General features: G+C 41.3%; 2 protein-coding genes across 3 annotated transcripts in view; one reads left to right on the forward strand and one right to left on the reverse strand.

The window, feature by feature from the left end:
- The window catches only part of fars2 (phenylalanyl-tRNA synthetase 2, mitochondrial), a 172,773-nt gene that overhangs the window by 104,171 nt on the left and 51,987 nt on the right, over nucleotides 1-16,615 (reverse strand). The gene's annotated exons all lie outside the window — the stretch shown is intronic.
- LOC310735289 (uncharacterized protein) lies at nucleotides 251-3,323 on the forward strand. The gene is made up of 2 exons (XM_083557921.1): nucleotides 251-1,239; nucleotides 2,861-3,323. Exon 1 carries the CDS (start codon nucleotides 340-342, stop codon nucleotides 1,234-1,236), a length of 897 nt encoding a protein of 298 aa, XP_083414047.1. The 5' UTR covers nucleotides 251-339; the 3' UTR covers nucleotides 1,237-1,239; nucleotides 2,861-3,323.

The raw sequence follows: 16,615 nt of genomic DNA on the forward strand, positions 1-16,615 counted from the left end.
GATTAACTAATAGGTATTAGTGAGTGTAAGGATGCATATATGATAATATATATAATATAATGGCTTACGGCCATACCACTCTGAGAACGCTCGATCTCGTCTGATCTCGGAAGCTAAGACTTGTTTGCCGCGAGTTACGTGTTTGTATCTCTCTCGGCGTCTTTCAAACAAACTTTGCTATCTATCCATCCGTTTTTCCTCTTTTAATAATCCTTAATTGTTTTTGTCTTCCTGACTTGTGCCTGTAGTTAGTTAACTCGACTATAACTAGTGTTGTTTATATTTATTTTCTCTCACTCACATCTCTGTATAATAAATCTGTTCGTGATTATAAGCACTATGCCGGTTGTTTGTCTGCATTCGAGCACAGGTGAGGACTCGTTCGAGTTGCAAACGGTGGCGTTGGAGATGGAGGCATTGGAGAAACAGATTCGCGAGCTGCATGTAAAGCATGCCCGGCTGCGAGAGCGGAAAGCGGCGCTGGAAACATCCCGGGCGGACGCGCACTCATCCCAGGTAAACTCCCGGGTTGAACCTAACGCTCCCAGCACATCAACTCCGCGTGCTTCTATGCCCAGGCCCAGCGCACCTACAACTCCGGCACCGGTGCAACATGGACCCTGGATGCGGCCGCGGCGGAAGAGACAAGCCAAGTCCCGATCGAGGACGTCTCCACCTCCACCACCGGCCTTCGAGATCTCGACCGAGAACCGCTTCGTCCCCCTCCGCGAGACGGAACGCGACACTGTTATTCTCGGAGATTCCATCGTCCGGCATGTCCGCGCTACCCGAGCTAAAGGTAAGGTGCACACTCGCTGTTTTCCTGGTGCTCGTGTTCTGGATGTCGCTGCGCAGGTACCCGCGATCCTGAACGAGAACTTCGGAGCGGTTGTTCTCCATGCCGGATCAAACGACACCAGGCTGCGGCAAACGGAGATCTTAAAGAGGGACTTCAGGATCCTGGTGGAGACGGTACGCAGCACATCACCCACAACGAGGATCATTGTGTCAGGACCTCTTCCCACTTACCAGCGAGGGGCTGAGAAGTTTAGTAGACTTTTAGCTCTAAATGAATGGTTACAGTCATGGTGTCGAGAACATAAACTTCTCTTTGTTAATAACTGGAACTGTTTCTGGGAGCGTCCTAGGTTCTTCCGCCCTGATGGCCTGCACCCCAGCAGAGTTGGAGCAGCAGTGCTATCAGATAACATCTCTAGGATACTTCACACCATCTGACTGGTAAGACATCAAGAAATCTTCAACTATAAGAACACGCATACTACAGACCAAATAGTTACAAGTTCACACACAGCCCAGTTTATAGAAACCGTATCTATTCCCCGTGTAGTAAAACCAAGAATTACATACACAAGATCCAGAAATAATCTTATTGCAGTTAAAACTGAAAAATGCCAGATAAACAAACACAACAAAGTTCTAAAGTTCGGTCTTTTAAACATTAGATCACTTGCACCCAAAGCACTGATTGTAAATGAGATGATCACAGATAATAATCTCGATGCACTCTGTCTCACTGAGACCTGGATTAAACCAGGTGATTATATGGGTCTAAACGAGTCTACACCGTCAGGATATGTTTATAAGCATGAGCCCCGTCAGACTGGTCGTGGGGGGGGTGTAGGAACCATTTATAGTGCTTCTCTTAATGTTAGTCAGAGATTAGGATTCAGCTTTAAATCATTTGAAGTGCTCGTTCTTAAAATTGCACTTTCATAGATGCATAGAAAACTCGCTCTGGTCACCGTGTACAGACCCCCAGGGCCCTACGCTGATTTTCTTCATGAGTTTGCTTGTTTTCTCTCAGACCTCTTGATCAGTTTTGATAAAGTGCTGCTTGTAGGAGATTTTAATATTCATGTAGATGATGCAAACGATGCCCTAGGATTATCATTTGTCGATTTACTAAACTCTTTTGGAGTTAAACAAAACGTCACCAGACCAACCCACCGTTTTAACCACACACTAGACTTAATAATATCCTACGGAGCAGACGTCACTGATATAGATATTTTACCTCAGAGTGATGATATCACAGACCATTACCTCATACTGTACACACTACCGGTAGAGCAGATTAGCCGTGTTTCACCATGGTATCGACTTGGTAGGACTATTATTCCAACCACTAAGGACAGATTCATAAATAACCTGCCTGATTTATCTCAATTTCACATTAAACCCATAACTGCTGATCATCTTGATGAGATGGCGAACAACATAGACCTTATCCTCACTAGCACTTTAGACACTGTTGCCCCCATCCGGTTAAAAAAGGTTCGAGAACAAGCACCTGCACCTTGGTATAATAGTCATACGCATGCCCTAAAGAGAACAACACGTAATCTGGAGAGAAAATGGAGGAAAACTAAATTGGAGGTATTTAGAATTGCGTATAAAGACAGTATGCTTAGCTACAGACAGGCGCTAAAAGCTGCTAGAGCTAAACACCTGAGCAAACTCATAGAAAATAACAAAAACAACCCCAGGTTCCTTTTCAGTACTGTAGCTAAACTAACTACAAATCAGGGATCTGAAAAATGTGTTCCACCACAGTTTAGTAGTGAAGACTTTATGAATTTCTTCACTGAAAAAATAGATAACATTAGAAAAACAATTGTGGCAGTTCAACCTCTGACAGCATCTCCCGACACAATCGTACTTACAACCCCACAACTACACTGTTTTACATGTATAGGACAGGAAGAGCTGTATGATGCTATTATGAAAGCTAAATCAACAACATGTCAGTTAGATCCAATTCCCACTAAACTACTGAAGGAAGTGTTATATACAGCTGGTGAGCCTCTTCTCAATATTATTAACTCCTCACTATCGTTAGGTCATGTCCCTAAATCCCTCAAGTTAGCAGTTATTAAGCCCCTCATTAAAAAACCTAATCTGGATCCAAACACGCTATCGAATTACAGACCAATTTCAAATCTCCCATTTATGTCTAAGATTTTAGAAAAGATTGTCGCTGCCCAGTTATGTAACCACTTGCAGGAGAACAATATCTTTGAAGAGTTTCAGTCAGGTTTTAGGCCCCATCATAGCACAGAAACTGCTCTAGTTAAAATCACTAATGACCTGTTTTTAGCTTCAGACCAAGGCTACATCTCCCTATTAGTTTTACTAGATCTTAGTGCTGCGTTTGACACTATAGATCATGATCTTCTCCTCGATCGCTTACAGAATTACATCGGTATTCAGGGACAGGCATTAAGCTGGTTTAAATCCTACCTGTCCAATCGTTACCATTTCGTAGATTTAAATGGAGAGCTATCCAGGATAATGCTAGTAAATTATGGCGTGCCACAAGGGTCAGTTCTAGGACCCCTGCTTTTTACAATATACATGCTTCCATTAGGAAATATAATTAGAAGGCATGGAATTAGCTTCCATTGTTATGCTGATGATACCCAGCTATATATTTCATATATTTCATCCAAACCAGGCGATACAGCTCAACTAGCTCGCATAACTGAGTGTGTTGAAGAAATAAGAGATTGGATGACCCATAACTTTCTGCTATTAAATTCTGATAAAACGGAGATTTTGCTCATCGGCCCAAAAAATAGTACACAGAAGCTCCAGCATCTCAGCCTGCATTTAGACGGTTGTTCTGTAACTACTAGTTCAACGGTAAAAGACCTGGGAGTTATTTTAGACAGCAACTTATCTTTTAAAAATCACATCAATCAGGTTACAAAAACAGCCTTCTTTCACCTTAGAAATATTTCTAATTTAAGAAATATGTTATCTATATCTGATGCAGAGAAGCTCGTCCATGCGTTTATGACCTCTAGAATAGACTACTGTAATGCATTACTAGGTGGATGTCCTGCATCATTAATAAACAAGCTTCAGTTAGTTCAGAATGCGGCAGCAAGAGTTCTTACTAGGTCAAGAAAATACGATCATATAACCCCAATCTTATCGTCCCTACATTGGCTTCCTATTAAGTTTCGAACAGACTACAAACTACTGCTACTCACTTATAAAGCACTAAATGGTTTGGCTCCCATGTATCTATCCAGTCTTTTAACACGCTACAATCCGTCACGCTCCCTGAGATCTCAAAACTCTGGGCTTCTAGTAGTTCCTACAATAGCAAAGTCCACTAAAGGTGGTAGAGCATTTTCACATTTAGCTCCTAAACTCTGGAACAGTCTTCCTGACAGTGTTCGGGGTTCAGATACACTCTCCCAGTTTAAGTGTAGATTAAAAACATATCTTTTTAGCAAAGCCTACACATAACACACATCACACACATCACATCACAACCTTGTGCTCCAGAATATATGATTACATGCACATTATCAACTTGTGCTGTTAATATCATGAACAGCAGCTACGCTAATTCCTCTCCACTGCTTCTCTTTCTCTCCCCATCCCGAGGCATCCTGAGGTTTGGCCAGCTCCAGTCACGTCCCACCTCGTGAAGATTATGGACCTATGGATGATCATGGAGAAGTAGATGCCGAGTGTTTAAAGGCCCTGGCATGGAGAAGCTGATGCTGGATCTATGATGATCACAAATTGTTCTGTATTGTTGAAAGATTTATGACCAAACTCTTGATGTCACCCATATGAGGATGGGTTCCCCTTTGAGTCTGGTTCCTCTCAAGGTTTCTTCCTCATATCATCTAAGGGAGTTTTTCCTTGCCACTGTCGCCACGTCTGCTCATCAGGGACAAACGCACACCATTCACCTTCACTGTTGTTTTCTGTAAAGCTGCTTTGAGACAATGTCTGTTGTGAAAAGCGCTATACAAATAAACTTGACTTGACTTGACTTGATAATGAGTGCAAGCTAATAATTTTACTATCTGTAAGTTTTATTGTTGAGGACAGCTTTACTGGGATAGGGCTAAAACGTTATTAGCTTCCCATTCCATTATCCAGTGTGGACACGAACTAAATATTAAAATACATAAAAATACACATGTTCAGTCCCAAAGCATTCTGTATGAAAAATCCACACATCATGTGCATAACCACTATATTACTCATTTATAATTAGTATCCTTAGTTCATCAGTTTTAAGTCAGGTCCATCACAGGATCTGTATCTCTGCAGTCATTTATATAGTTTTTTTTAGCTATAAATACATAAGGTTGATATGATGTTACAGACTTTCTTACCATTTTTTAAATCCTTTTGTTGTATGGACAGTTTACTTATACGGTAGTTCATTGTCTTATTATGCTACTGTAATCATTGGAATCTAGAATTTGTATCTATATAGTCTACTTTAGGGTGAGCAAAACTATAAGTTAAACTAAAAACTACTATTAATATCACAAGACTAATTGCTAATCTTTACCTGTGAGTTTCTGTCATCATTAAAGGTGGTCAAAGAAAGCCAATCAAGACTGCAGCCTTTAGGGTTCAGAAGCTTAATACCAGACAAATGCATAAAAAAAATAAATAAATCAGGAGCTCAGTGTATAATTAGTTATGTTAAATATGGCAAATATTCCTGACCTCAGCAAATGACCAAACCAGAATAAAATGAAAATCGCCACACACTACTTATCTGTCAACAGTTTCTAAGGCAAACTGGCAAACCTGTTTCAAATGCTCAATTCCTTGTAGAGTTCTCCTTTGTAACGAGTTCCTAAAGCTCTGGATTAGCTGAGTGACGGGTCAGGTCCCAAGCTTCTGAAGCCTTCCTAAGCCATTCCTTTCATTAGCTGAGCTTGGACAAAGAAGCAATCACTTAGCAGGACCGGGGAAAAGGTTAGACTCGGGATTTGTTTCAGTGTCCACATGATTTATTTGAGAAAAGATTTGTGCTTTTCAGCTGTGTCAATATTGAAAAAAAAATTCCATGCCGTTTTTCCTAGTACAAATACAAGTCAGGACTTAATGAGGCAGACAAGTAAGAAGACTAATGAGCTATCTTGGGAAATATCTGAAATGTCTTTATTTAAGAGAGACCTAGGGTATCTTTTTCAAATTTGACCCGAGTACCTGAGTCTAAATCTGGGATTGATTTTTGGGCTTGTTTGTCTTAGAAAGCGCAGTCATCTCAGGTTTGGTTTTACTCAGAGAGAGTTTTCTGAACCACTGATCGATCACATACGTCATTTCTCAAAAGGAGACAGATTAGGTATTAGAAGTTTTCAAACCATTCTGAACACAACATTATATGGACACAGGTTCATAGACACCTGACATAAGATTTACATGTGCGTTATGAATAAAGCATTCCACATTAAGTCCCAATTTGCTGTTATAATAGGCTCCACTCTACTGGGAAGATGTTTCACTAAATTTTGGAGGTGCTTATGTAGATTTGTGCTCATTTAGCCACAAGGGTGTTAATAAACGTAGGTCTAGGTACAGAGAGGACGCCTGAAGTGCAGTCAATCTTTCAGTTTAAAGGTGTTCAGTAGGGTTGAGGTCCGACCTCTATAGCAGGCCTCTCAAGATCTTCAACTCAAACTCATGGTAAGTTTGCCTTTTGAGGAAGAAAATATAAATTGCAAGTTGGCTGTAAGCATGTTATCAAAAAGTGAACATGGATTCATCTGTGTTGTGTTTTGCACCAATTTGAATGTCAAAACTTCACCAAGGTAAACAAAAAAAAAAGAAAAAAGTAAAGCTAATCCAAGCTATGAATTTCCACTTACAAGGCAAGTCAAGTGCAGAACAAGTTTTCAATACCTTTCTTGGCTTACAAAGTGTTCTACTAATTCTACTGCAGTAGAGGCAACACTGGCCTCAATACATTTTCCAAAACACTTTGAACAGAAGTAGTGACAATCTGACAAACAATCAATCAATCAATCAATCAAAGCTGAAGTGGGAAACACATGTGGCTTTGTGATGTACAATAATAAAAAGATATAGCTCCATAACTTTAGCCTGAAAAGATCCCGGGTAAATCCATTTCCCTAAGTGCACAAATAGATAATGGAGACACAATAGCGTGTTGCAGAATGTGCACCTGCAAAACCTGAAACCGTTTTTCACATTTATAGCATTTGGAAGTCAAGATTCATTTTCTTTCACAGCCTTTAGTGGCACCCACATTCTAGCATATATCCATAGTAAAACACTGCTACACTACACTGAACAAAATATTAATTCAACACATTAAAATATCACACAATTTTATCAGTTCAGCATTTTATGAAAAACGCTACCTCAGTAAAAAAATTATAATTTACTAGTGAAGCTTTTCTTCAGTCTCACTGCCGCCAGGAGGTATTTATGAGTGACCTAACTGGCTAGTAAAAGCATCTGCATTTCTTCACCACACCAGCACTCTGCTGACAAACTGCTCTCGTTTTCCTCTTAGAGGTTACGCAGAGTTTTGCTCCTGTTGTCTCTGCATCCCTGCAGCCTTTTGCACAGTTGTCTTACTAGCCTAAAGATGGCTACGGCCTGGAGCGGGGCAGCGTGCCAGCTGCTGGTGGGTCCTGTTAGTCAAACGTCCCCTCTCCCCTTTGACAGCTGAGTCAGCCAGTACTGAACCCCAGTGCTCATACACAAACACGTGTACACAAGCATGAACAGACACACATACACAACCTCGAGCATGCAGCACACACATTTACAATTTACCCTTACTCAGCGTAACTAAATCCGTGTAGTGTCTTATAGCAGGTCTGCAGAAGGAAAGTATTATACAGTTAAGCCATTTTTTTAGATTTTATGTGTCATATGTACATTAATACTTTTAAAAGTTGAACAGACTTTTGACATAATAATAGCTTGCTTTATGAAAATGATTGGTGTTTTTTTCTTCATATTAAGAATTTCATACAAACTTCATACAACTTTTTTCATATTTTTCTCAGCTCATCTTCACAGCCTGATTAATCTCCACAGTTCACATTCAAAGACAACTGAGCAAAAACAAATGTATTTAATCACCGGATATGTAAAGAAAGATTTTTTTCTAGCTCTTAAATCCCCCTGGAATCCCCCTGCCACGCCTTCTTCGGCGGCGGCATTCCCCGAAGCACCCTGCTTCTTCTCCAGTGCGGGGGAGCTCGTCGCAGTCATGCTGATCACACACACCTGACTCTCATTCACTCACTCATCCCATTTAAGCCCCTCACCTCCACACACTCGTTCCGTTATTGTTTGTGCATGATCATATGTGTTGGTTCATGTCGGCCTGTGTAATCGCGTATACGTATCCCGCTACGTACCCTTCTTCTCAAACTCCACATTCTCTCAACGGCACCCCGGATTCCCCCGATCCTGCTGTTTTTCATGTTCACGCTGTCTGCACCACGTTTATCCGTTGCTGCCCAGTGCTGCGCTTTTCATGGCACGGATCCGTGGATTCTCTACACGAACTGTCTCTGCTTTCACACAACTTCATGGACCGCGCTCCCGGAGCGCACCACTGGATATTACTGCTTCACTACAAGTATTGGTGGATTATCTCCTGAGTTTTCTCAATAAACTTTGTTTGCGTTTACTTTGGCTTCCGCATCCTTATCCGCATTACAGGTTATCTCGATCCGCATGACCAATCAATCAAATAACACACATCATGTACATAAAGAAATTTCAAGCACGTTAATATATTGGGAAAGGGTGACTGCACTGTATTAAGGAGAGGATGACCGGGGCCATGTATTGCGAGATTTTGGGGAACAACCTCCTTCCCTCAGTTAGAGCATTGAAGATGGGTCGAGGCTGGGTCTTCCAACATGACAATGACCCAAAGCACACAGCCAGGATAACCAAGGAGTGGCTCTGTAAGAAGCATATCAAGGTTCTGGCGTGGCCTAGCCAGTCTCCAGACCTAAACCCAATAGAGAATCTTTGGAGGGAACTCAAACTCCGTGTTTCTCAGTGACAGGCCAGAAACCTGACTGATCTAGAGAAGATCTGTGTGGAGGAGTGGGCCATAATCCCTCCTGCAGTGTGTGCAAACCTGGTGAAAAACTACAGGAAACGTTTGACCTCTGTAATTGCAAACAAAGGCTAATGTACCAAATATTAACATTGACTTTCTCAGGTGTTTAAATACTTATTTGCAGCTGTATCATACAAATAAATAGTTTAAAAATCATACATTGTGATTTCTGGATTTTTTTTTTTTTAGATTATGTCTCTCACAGTGGACATGCCCCTACGATGACAATTTCAGACCCCTCCATGATTTTTAAGTGGGAGAACTTGCAAAATAGCAGCGTGTTCAAATACTTATTTTCCTCACTGTGTATATATATATATATATATATATATATATATATATATATATATATATATATATATATAAACACACACACACACACACACACACACACACACAAACGTATATTTGTACACACATACACAAACAATATATATATATATAAACACACACACACACACACACACACACACACACACACACACACACACACACACAAACGTATATTTGTACACACATACACAAACAATATATATATACTGTATATTAAATTCCAATATAATCTCAAACTTGTAACACTGGACTTTATGTATGTTTCCAAGCTGTCAGTTGATTAGGTAGGATAGATTTTTTTTCTAAAGTTAAACACAAAGTAAGAAAGCAAATATACAACTATTATGTTATATAATGCAGGGTAATTCTGATCAAATACAGGCCAATATAGGTATCATAATCACATATCAGTATTCTAGCATTAACGTAGAATCCCTTTGCTTCTCGTCAGTGCACCTGTCCTGCTTCGACACTGTCCTGTTGTTTTGTTGGATTTAAATCAACACAAAAAGGGTTTACTGACAAAATCAAGGTCCTCCCAAGACCATCCTAAGTCCCTAGATGAACCCTATGGAAAACCTGAGAGGTGAACTGTAGAGGAGAGTATAACAGCGTTGACCTTAAAATTGGTCAAATCTGGAGAGATTTCATATGATGGAATGGTCTCAAATCCCTAGTCAAATATTCTCCAACCAGCGCATTTAAGAATGATATTTTTATTATAAATATGTGTTGCGTTTGTAATTGTTTGACAACCATGTGAGCAAAGTATTATTGTGATTTCATAACTAAAAAAAAAAATTTCATTTTAGCTGATCAGCACCAATATTAGAGGAGGGCAACGTACAATATCTGAAAACTAGTAACTTTGTACAATGCAATTAGCTTTTTTCTAATCACTATATAAGAAGAAACAGACAATGAAGTGTATGGATACAAAAAAATAAACAAATCAATAAATCAACCACAACATACTGTTGTTACTCCCTCAAGTGGCTTCTACTATATCTTCTACTACAGCAACCTGCCATTGTATTTCTTCTAAAGTTATATAAAATGTTATGGGAAGTCCATAAAGCAAGTCATTTCCTCACCATCATCTGATAACACAAAGTGCTGATACTGGAAACTCCATTCCAAAAATGCCAAATGCAATAATCTACACTATAGACTACAATTATAGACAGTTTCAGTCAGATTCAATTATACATACTGTACATTTAAGCATTTGTGTCCACTGTAAAAACAAAAAAATAAAAGGCATTATACAAGCATAAATACATTTATTTGTTTATTAATATGAACCAGTGACTTGTAACACATCCAGATGAATTAAAACCAAATTTCAACAGTGCACAGGACCCAATTGATCAAGCACATAGTGTCAGTGTCTAATGTGGCTTATACAAATCACATGCTGAAGGTGATTTCCCTTTATAGCATTCACTCAGCTTCAGTAAACACTTTATCCAGGTTATGGTATTGGTGGATCCATCACAGGAATAGACTACTTGCCAGGAAATTTCCAGCAACCAAACACACATATTCACACCCTCATTCACACTTCAGGAAAACCTTGAGGCACGAATACAACCCCTGGCAAGCTTCTTTTTTTTTGGAGGATGTGACAATTCTTCTTGCTCGAATGGCTTCCTTTTTCTGTCTTTATAACAAATTCATTTCAATAATTCATAACGTTTCTAGAACTCCGACGTCATAGTATAGCAGTGTAAAACCCTGTAATGCATACTGTATGTGTCCTGTTGTGTAACCCACATCATCCTGTAGCATTTTGTACATGGAAATGTGCTTTTGTTGCATAAATGTTGCTACATGACCTGTTCACTTAAACTGCACAGGTAAAGCAAAAGAATTACAATATGACAAAAATATACACTAAGCCAGAATAGGTATTTAATTCCTGGGTTTTTTTTTTTATTTTTATTTTTTTGTCTTACAACATATGTGAATTCATACACTGTTGCACATCCAGAGTAGAGTCACATTCTCATTCACACACACACACACACACACACCTGCCACACACACACACACACACACACACACACACACACACACACACACACACACCTGCAACACATGGCTGGTGAGCACAGATTCCTGTCTGAATATGATGTAATGTTCTCCTCAGCCATTCCACACTGCAAGCGAGAGGAAGTGCTGCATCGCCGAAGGCTTAAAACTAGGCCAGTCCCATTACAATACATTATACTGTGCAAAGAGAAAGACGGATTGCTAACGTATACGCAGCCATTCACTCGTTCTCCCATTTCATCCCTTTGTCTTTCTTTCCCATCCTCTCAGTGACTCTCTGCTCTAATATGTAGCTCTATTTGCCCCCACCCTTTCAAATCTGCTGAAATGGAACACTGCACAAACAAATATTTGCTCTGGACCTGCAAACCCAAGGGACGGTGAGGTGGAGGAGGCGTGTGTGTGTGTGTGTGTGGGTGTGTGGAAATTGATAGAAGGAGGGAGGGGAGACCAATGAGACAAAGAATCTGAATGGGAGTAAAACATTGCACAAGAATTTCAAATGCTACTATGCACACAGTGTATATGTAAGCGTATAAACAGTGAATTAACATTGATATGCACACAGTGTGTGTGTGTGTGTGTGTGTGTGTGTGTGTGTGTGTGTGTGTGTGTGTGATCGCGAACGGGACAGAGGGAGCAAAAGGGGAGGTAGCCAAGCCAGGAAGCAGCTGTGTGAAGATTTGTCTCCGGGCATGATTGCTTCCACTGGGAGCACTGGGAGCATGTACAGGGCAGACTGGAGGAGAAAAAGGAGGAGGAGTAGGGGGAAATGGGAGGAGACACTACAAGAGGTCAAGCCTGAAAACAGCTGTTGCTTTTTTCTTTTTTATTGTTTAATTCCTTAATTCTCCACTACTTCATCCGTTTATTTTTTTGTATTTCTTCTTAGTCATGTCATATACATGTATTACTATGCACTATAAAATCTATATTCATACAAGGAATAGAAGGGAGGATAAACAAATAGATAGACAGAGTGACTGACAGACAAGATAAATGGATAAAAAGACAGATAGAAAGTAAAAAAAAAAAAAACTAATTAAAAAAAATGCCGGCTCGCCAAAATCTCAGCATCCTAACAGAAGTGCTGTAATGAGGCCAGAGACATCTGTGTGTGTGTGTGTGTGTGTGTGTGTGTGTGTGTGTGTGTGTGTGTGTGTTTGTGTGGACATGCATGTCTATGTGAGCTCTAACAGGAGCTGCTCGCAATTGGCACATGATTTATTCAGTGTGGAAAAGGAGGGAGGACTTTGGGGAAGGGACAGGAGGTGGTATTAAGGATTAAGATTAAGATTGAAAAGTGCCACCTGAACCAGAACGGGAGCTCAGCTGGTACCTCAGTCTCCCACCAGCGACTCCCTGCTCCCCCGCCGTCCCTGGGGCCCGCGGCGCGTGACTTGAAGGGCCGTTAATTGTCTCCAAACATGGCTTTAATCACATTGCAAAGCCCCCTGGTCCCTCAGGGCGTGGATAAGCCCCGCCCCCACCCCATCATTAACACCGGGTCCCATATGCTGCATTCGGCTAGGCGAGGTCCCACAGGGCAGCATTCTGGGCCCACTGTAGAATCAATGCATGCTGGGATTACACGCGGCGCTTCAATGAATAGCTAAGTGGACCAGCAGTCAGTGAGGAGTCTCCCTCTTTCCTCCACCTCCTCCCTTCCCCTCCTGGCTTTCATTAATTTCCAACCTTTCATTAGTCTCCCTCCTCCCCTAAAGCAAACGCACCGCCTTTGGCACACTTATGCCACGCTCCCCATATGGTGCGCACGCTCTGAGACAAATAAGTAACCTTTCAACCTCTCTGGATGTCCCTCGACCCTCTGTTTAATGCTCTCCGCCTCGCATTTGTATTCTCTTACACTTTCCACTGTAACCCCACTGGCATCTCAGTCGCTGCCTCCTTTCTATGGAGCTCCTGCCACACATTTAATTCGGTCTCGCTGGCAGCTTTTTATTGTCTCGCTGCTCTGAAGTGAAAGGTGTATGTGTGTGTGTGTGTGTGTGTGTGTGTGTGTGTGTGTGTGTGTGTGCGTGCGTGTGTTTGTGTGCGTGTGTGTGTGCGCGCGTGTGCGTGTGTGGGAAGGGGGTTGCGAATGAGGAGTTGCCTTGGCAACGAAGCCACACTGCTCTGCCGCAGTGCAAAAAAGGGAGGGAGAGAGGGATGGAGTGAGAGAAAAAGAAAGCGACACAGAGAAATATGTGCGAGAGGGAGAGAGAGGGAGAGACTGAGCTACAGAGTTTGGGAATACAAATAAAAATGTGAAAGGGAAGAGTGTGCATCAGTGTGTGTGTAAGAGAGATTGAGAGAGAGAGAGAGAGAGAGAGAGAGAGAGAGAGAGAGAGAGAGAGAGAGAGAGAGAGAGAGAGAGAGAGAGAGAGGAGAGAAAGAGGGAGCAGTGGAGCAACTCTGTCAGAACTCCTGCAGTGAAGAGGCAAGGAGATGAGACACTGACAAAGTCAAAAGAAGAACGTGAAGGGGTGTGTGTGTGTGTGTGTGTGTGTGTGTGTGTGTGTGTGTGTGTGTGTGTGTGTGTGTGTGTGTGTGTGTACGCGAATGCAAGTACTACTCTGGAACAGAATTTCTTCCTTATGTTTTCTCAGGGAGGATTTTTTTTTTTTGGACACTCTCATTCCTTTGTCTTGCTGAATCTAGATCGAGATCTTGACCTTGACATCTGCAAAGCTGCTTTGTGTCAAGGTTTAGAGACAAGCAAGTAAAAACATTCGGCTGAATGCAAAAAAAAATCTATTACAATTTTATACCATAATCTTAAAGCCATAACATATCTTCAAAAGCTTAACACATATGCAGCTGATTGAGTATTTAAATAATACTTGAAAAAATAACACTTTTTTCATTCATAAGAGAAAACAAACAAACAAAAAAAAAAAACTCTCACATCCCAATCCGAACTGGCACAGAATTTGGCACCACCTTCATATTTAACATTCTCCCAGAAGTCGTTTGAAGCAATTCAACATTTTAATCCAGCTGAAATCCAAAATGAAAGTCGCAGCCGTTTACTGACCTCTCAAACCCAAAGTGCTCGTCTTATTACACTCATTAAATATAATCACCTGTTTTACCTCGGACAACCGTCCCCATCGGCAAAAATTCTAACTACCATTGCATCCTGGTTGCCGGGGTGAATTAGCAGCAGCGTACGCTTGCACATCTGGATCATAAACCTGCCCAATTCTTGAAAATGTATTTGCCATAAGTGACCAATTATCAGTTTTTTTTTTGTTTTTTTGTTTTTTTTTTTACACATTCACTACCAATAGTGCAGAAGAGGCCTGTTAGAGCTGAGTAATAGAAATAATATGTGAGAATGAGAACGAGGAAAGACACTGGTCTTACACACACACACACACACACACACACACACAGTGGTCTGGCTTGTGTAGTAAAAGTGTGGTGCTGGACACGAGGTCTGTTGACAGCTGTCTCCTGACAGAAGGCCATTGTTTATTCAGTTGTGTATATGCAGAAGCACTTTAGTGTGTGTACACAGGGCTAAAGCGCTGATTGAATACATACACAGGCTACAGCACCAGAGACGGCACACCACTGATCTGTATTCATGGCAGACAGACAAGGGACCAAAACAGACCCACATACACACACACACACTTAGACTTCTAGTGGGGTTGTTGAAGCGAGACTAAATATGAGCTGATGCAGACGTACGCGGGGTTGAAAATGCGATGACGCAAATCAGGGCTTCGATTTTCGCCGCAGCGATGCCGACACCTGCGATAACAAGCTTCAAGGAAAAATCCACCCCTGATAATTTGCATATTAATCTTCATAATTAACATGTGATCTTCACCGGATTTTCTTTGTAATGAAAAATTGAGTTGGTTTAAAGTTTCCTGCAGTACCCACAACGTCCAATTCGGTCATCATCTCTTTATTTGCGTACTCCAGTCGACGAGTCACAAAGCTTTAAAATCAACTTAAAAGCACCGCTTTTGACGCAATCGTGCTCAACACCTTGTTGGCACATCATGGCACAACTGCGTCATATGTCTTTATTTATTTATTTATTCATTATTTATTTATTTTCCTAGTTTTTTTGTATAGTGTTTTTCTATTTTTTTAGCACCAGCACACCATGACAAAAACATGAAACCCATGATACTCGGCAAAAAAGATTCAGATTCAGATACAGCATTGCATTTTGGGACGTTGTGTTTAACATGTGCTGCCTTCCCTACTTCTAGATATTTCTCATTAATCCAACACTGAACATTACTGGCACATTTTTCTCCTATTAAACAACTGCCAACTGTAACATTGCCATAGCACACAAGTGCTACATTCTCATGTGAATAACGTACTTCATGTGTTCCAGGGTGACGTTTTCCTGAACCAACATGACCCGTTCCAGAGCACAAGAAAGAATTAGAGCTAAAAATAGGGCAGGAAAAAGTGACAGAAGCCTCTTGGGGCTTTCAGATAGAAAAGCTATCAATTATTGATGGCCAAATGCCTGGCAGCATTAAAAATACAATACATAGAGGACACCGTGGAGCTCAGGCATCCTAATTCATCCACATGACTTTTCTAACACTGTGCTATCAGCTGCACGTGACTGCAATGGTGGCTTGGGGAGACACTATTGATGATTAGCCGCTGTGCATTTAGTGGCCATGGGTCTGCTGTCTAGCTGCTCTCTGTAGAGACTAATGTGATGATTAACATGGAGTGACTCAGTAAAGAGTGAGGAGCATGAAGCAGTGTGCTAAGTGGCAGGGAGGAGAGAACAACCAGAAGGAGGGGACGGGACGGGACGCTCGGCCTGAACTTGTCCCCAGAGAGCAGAGTCTTGTCTGGGCAGCTAAGCGTATCCACCCACGCTCTCCTTTGAGAACGCATGCCTCCGAGAGCTCAGAGCTGAATAATTCCATTTGCAGCAGGAGGGTATTAGCACCCAGAGCTGCACAACACCGCCATCTACTGGCAGAGGCAGAAAGGCTTCATGCACCAACCTCAATGTCGTTTTTTTTAAACTCCATTTAAGATCGAATGTGCTCGTACTCATGTCAGAAAGAGTTTAGAATGAGAGACATTTCAGATTTCTCTTTTCACACGATTTCAAATCAGTATGCGGAAGGACCTACAGAATGCTCCGCCTACAAAAGTCCGAAGTTCTCAGCCTGTCTGCAGCCATGGTTTTCCTTCTAGACTAAACGTTTCCACAGACCTCCTTCTGATCAAAGCAAATTTTTTTTCAGAAACAAAATGCCAAACATACACCAACATCATTTATTCAAGCCTTCAGAGCATTTGATTCTTTAAAAATAC

This window comes from Silurus aristotelis, assembly GCF_946808225.1.
Source record: "Silurus aristotelis genome assembly, chromosome: 1".
In the NCBI taxonomy this organism is placed as follows: domain Eukaryota; kingdom Metazoa; phylum Chordata; class Actinopteri; order Siluriformes; family Siluridae; genus Silurus; species Silurus aristotelis.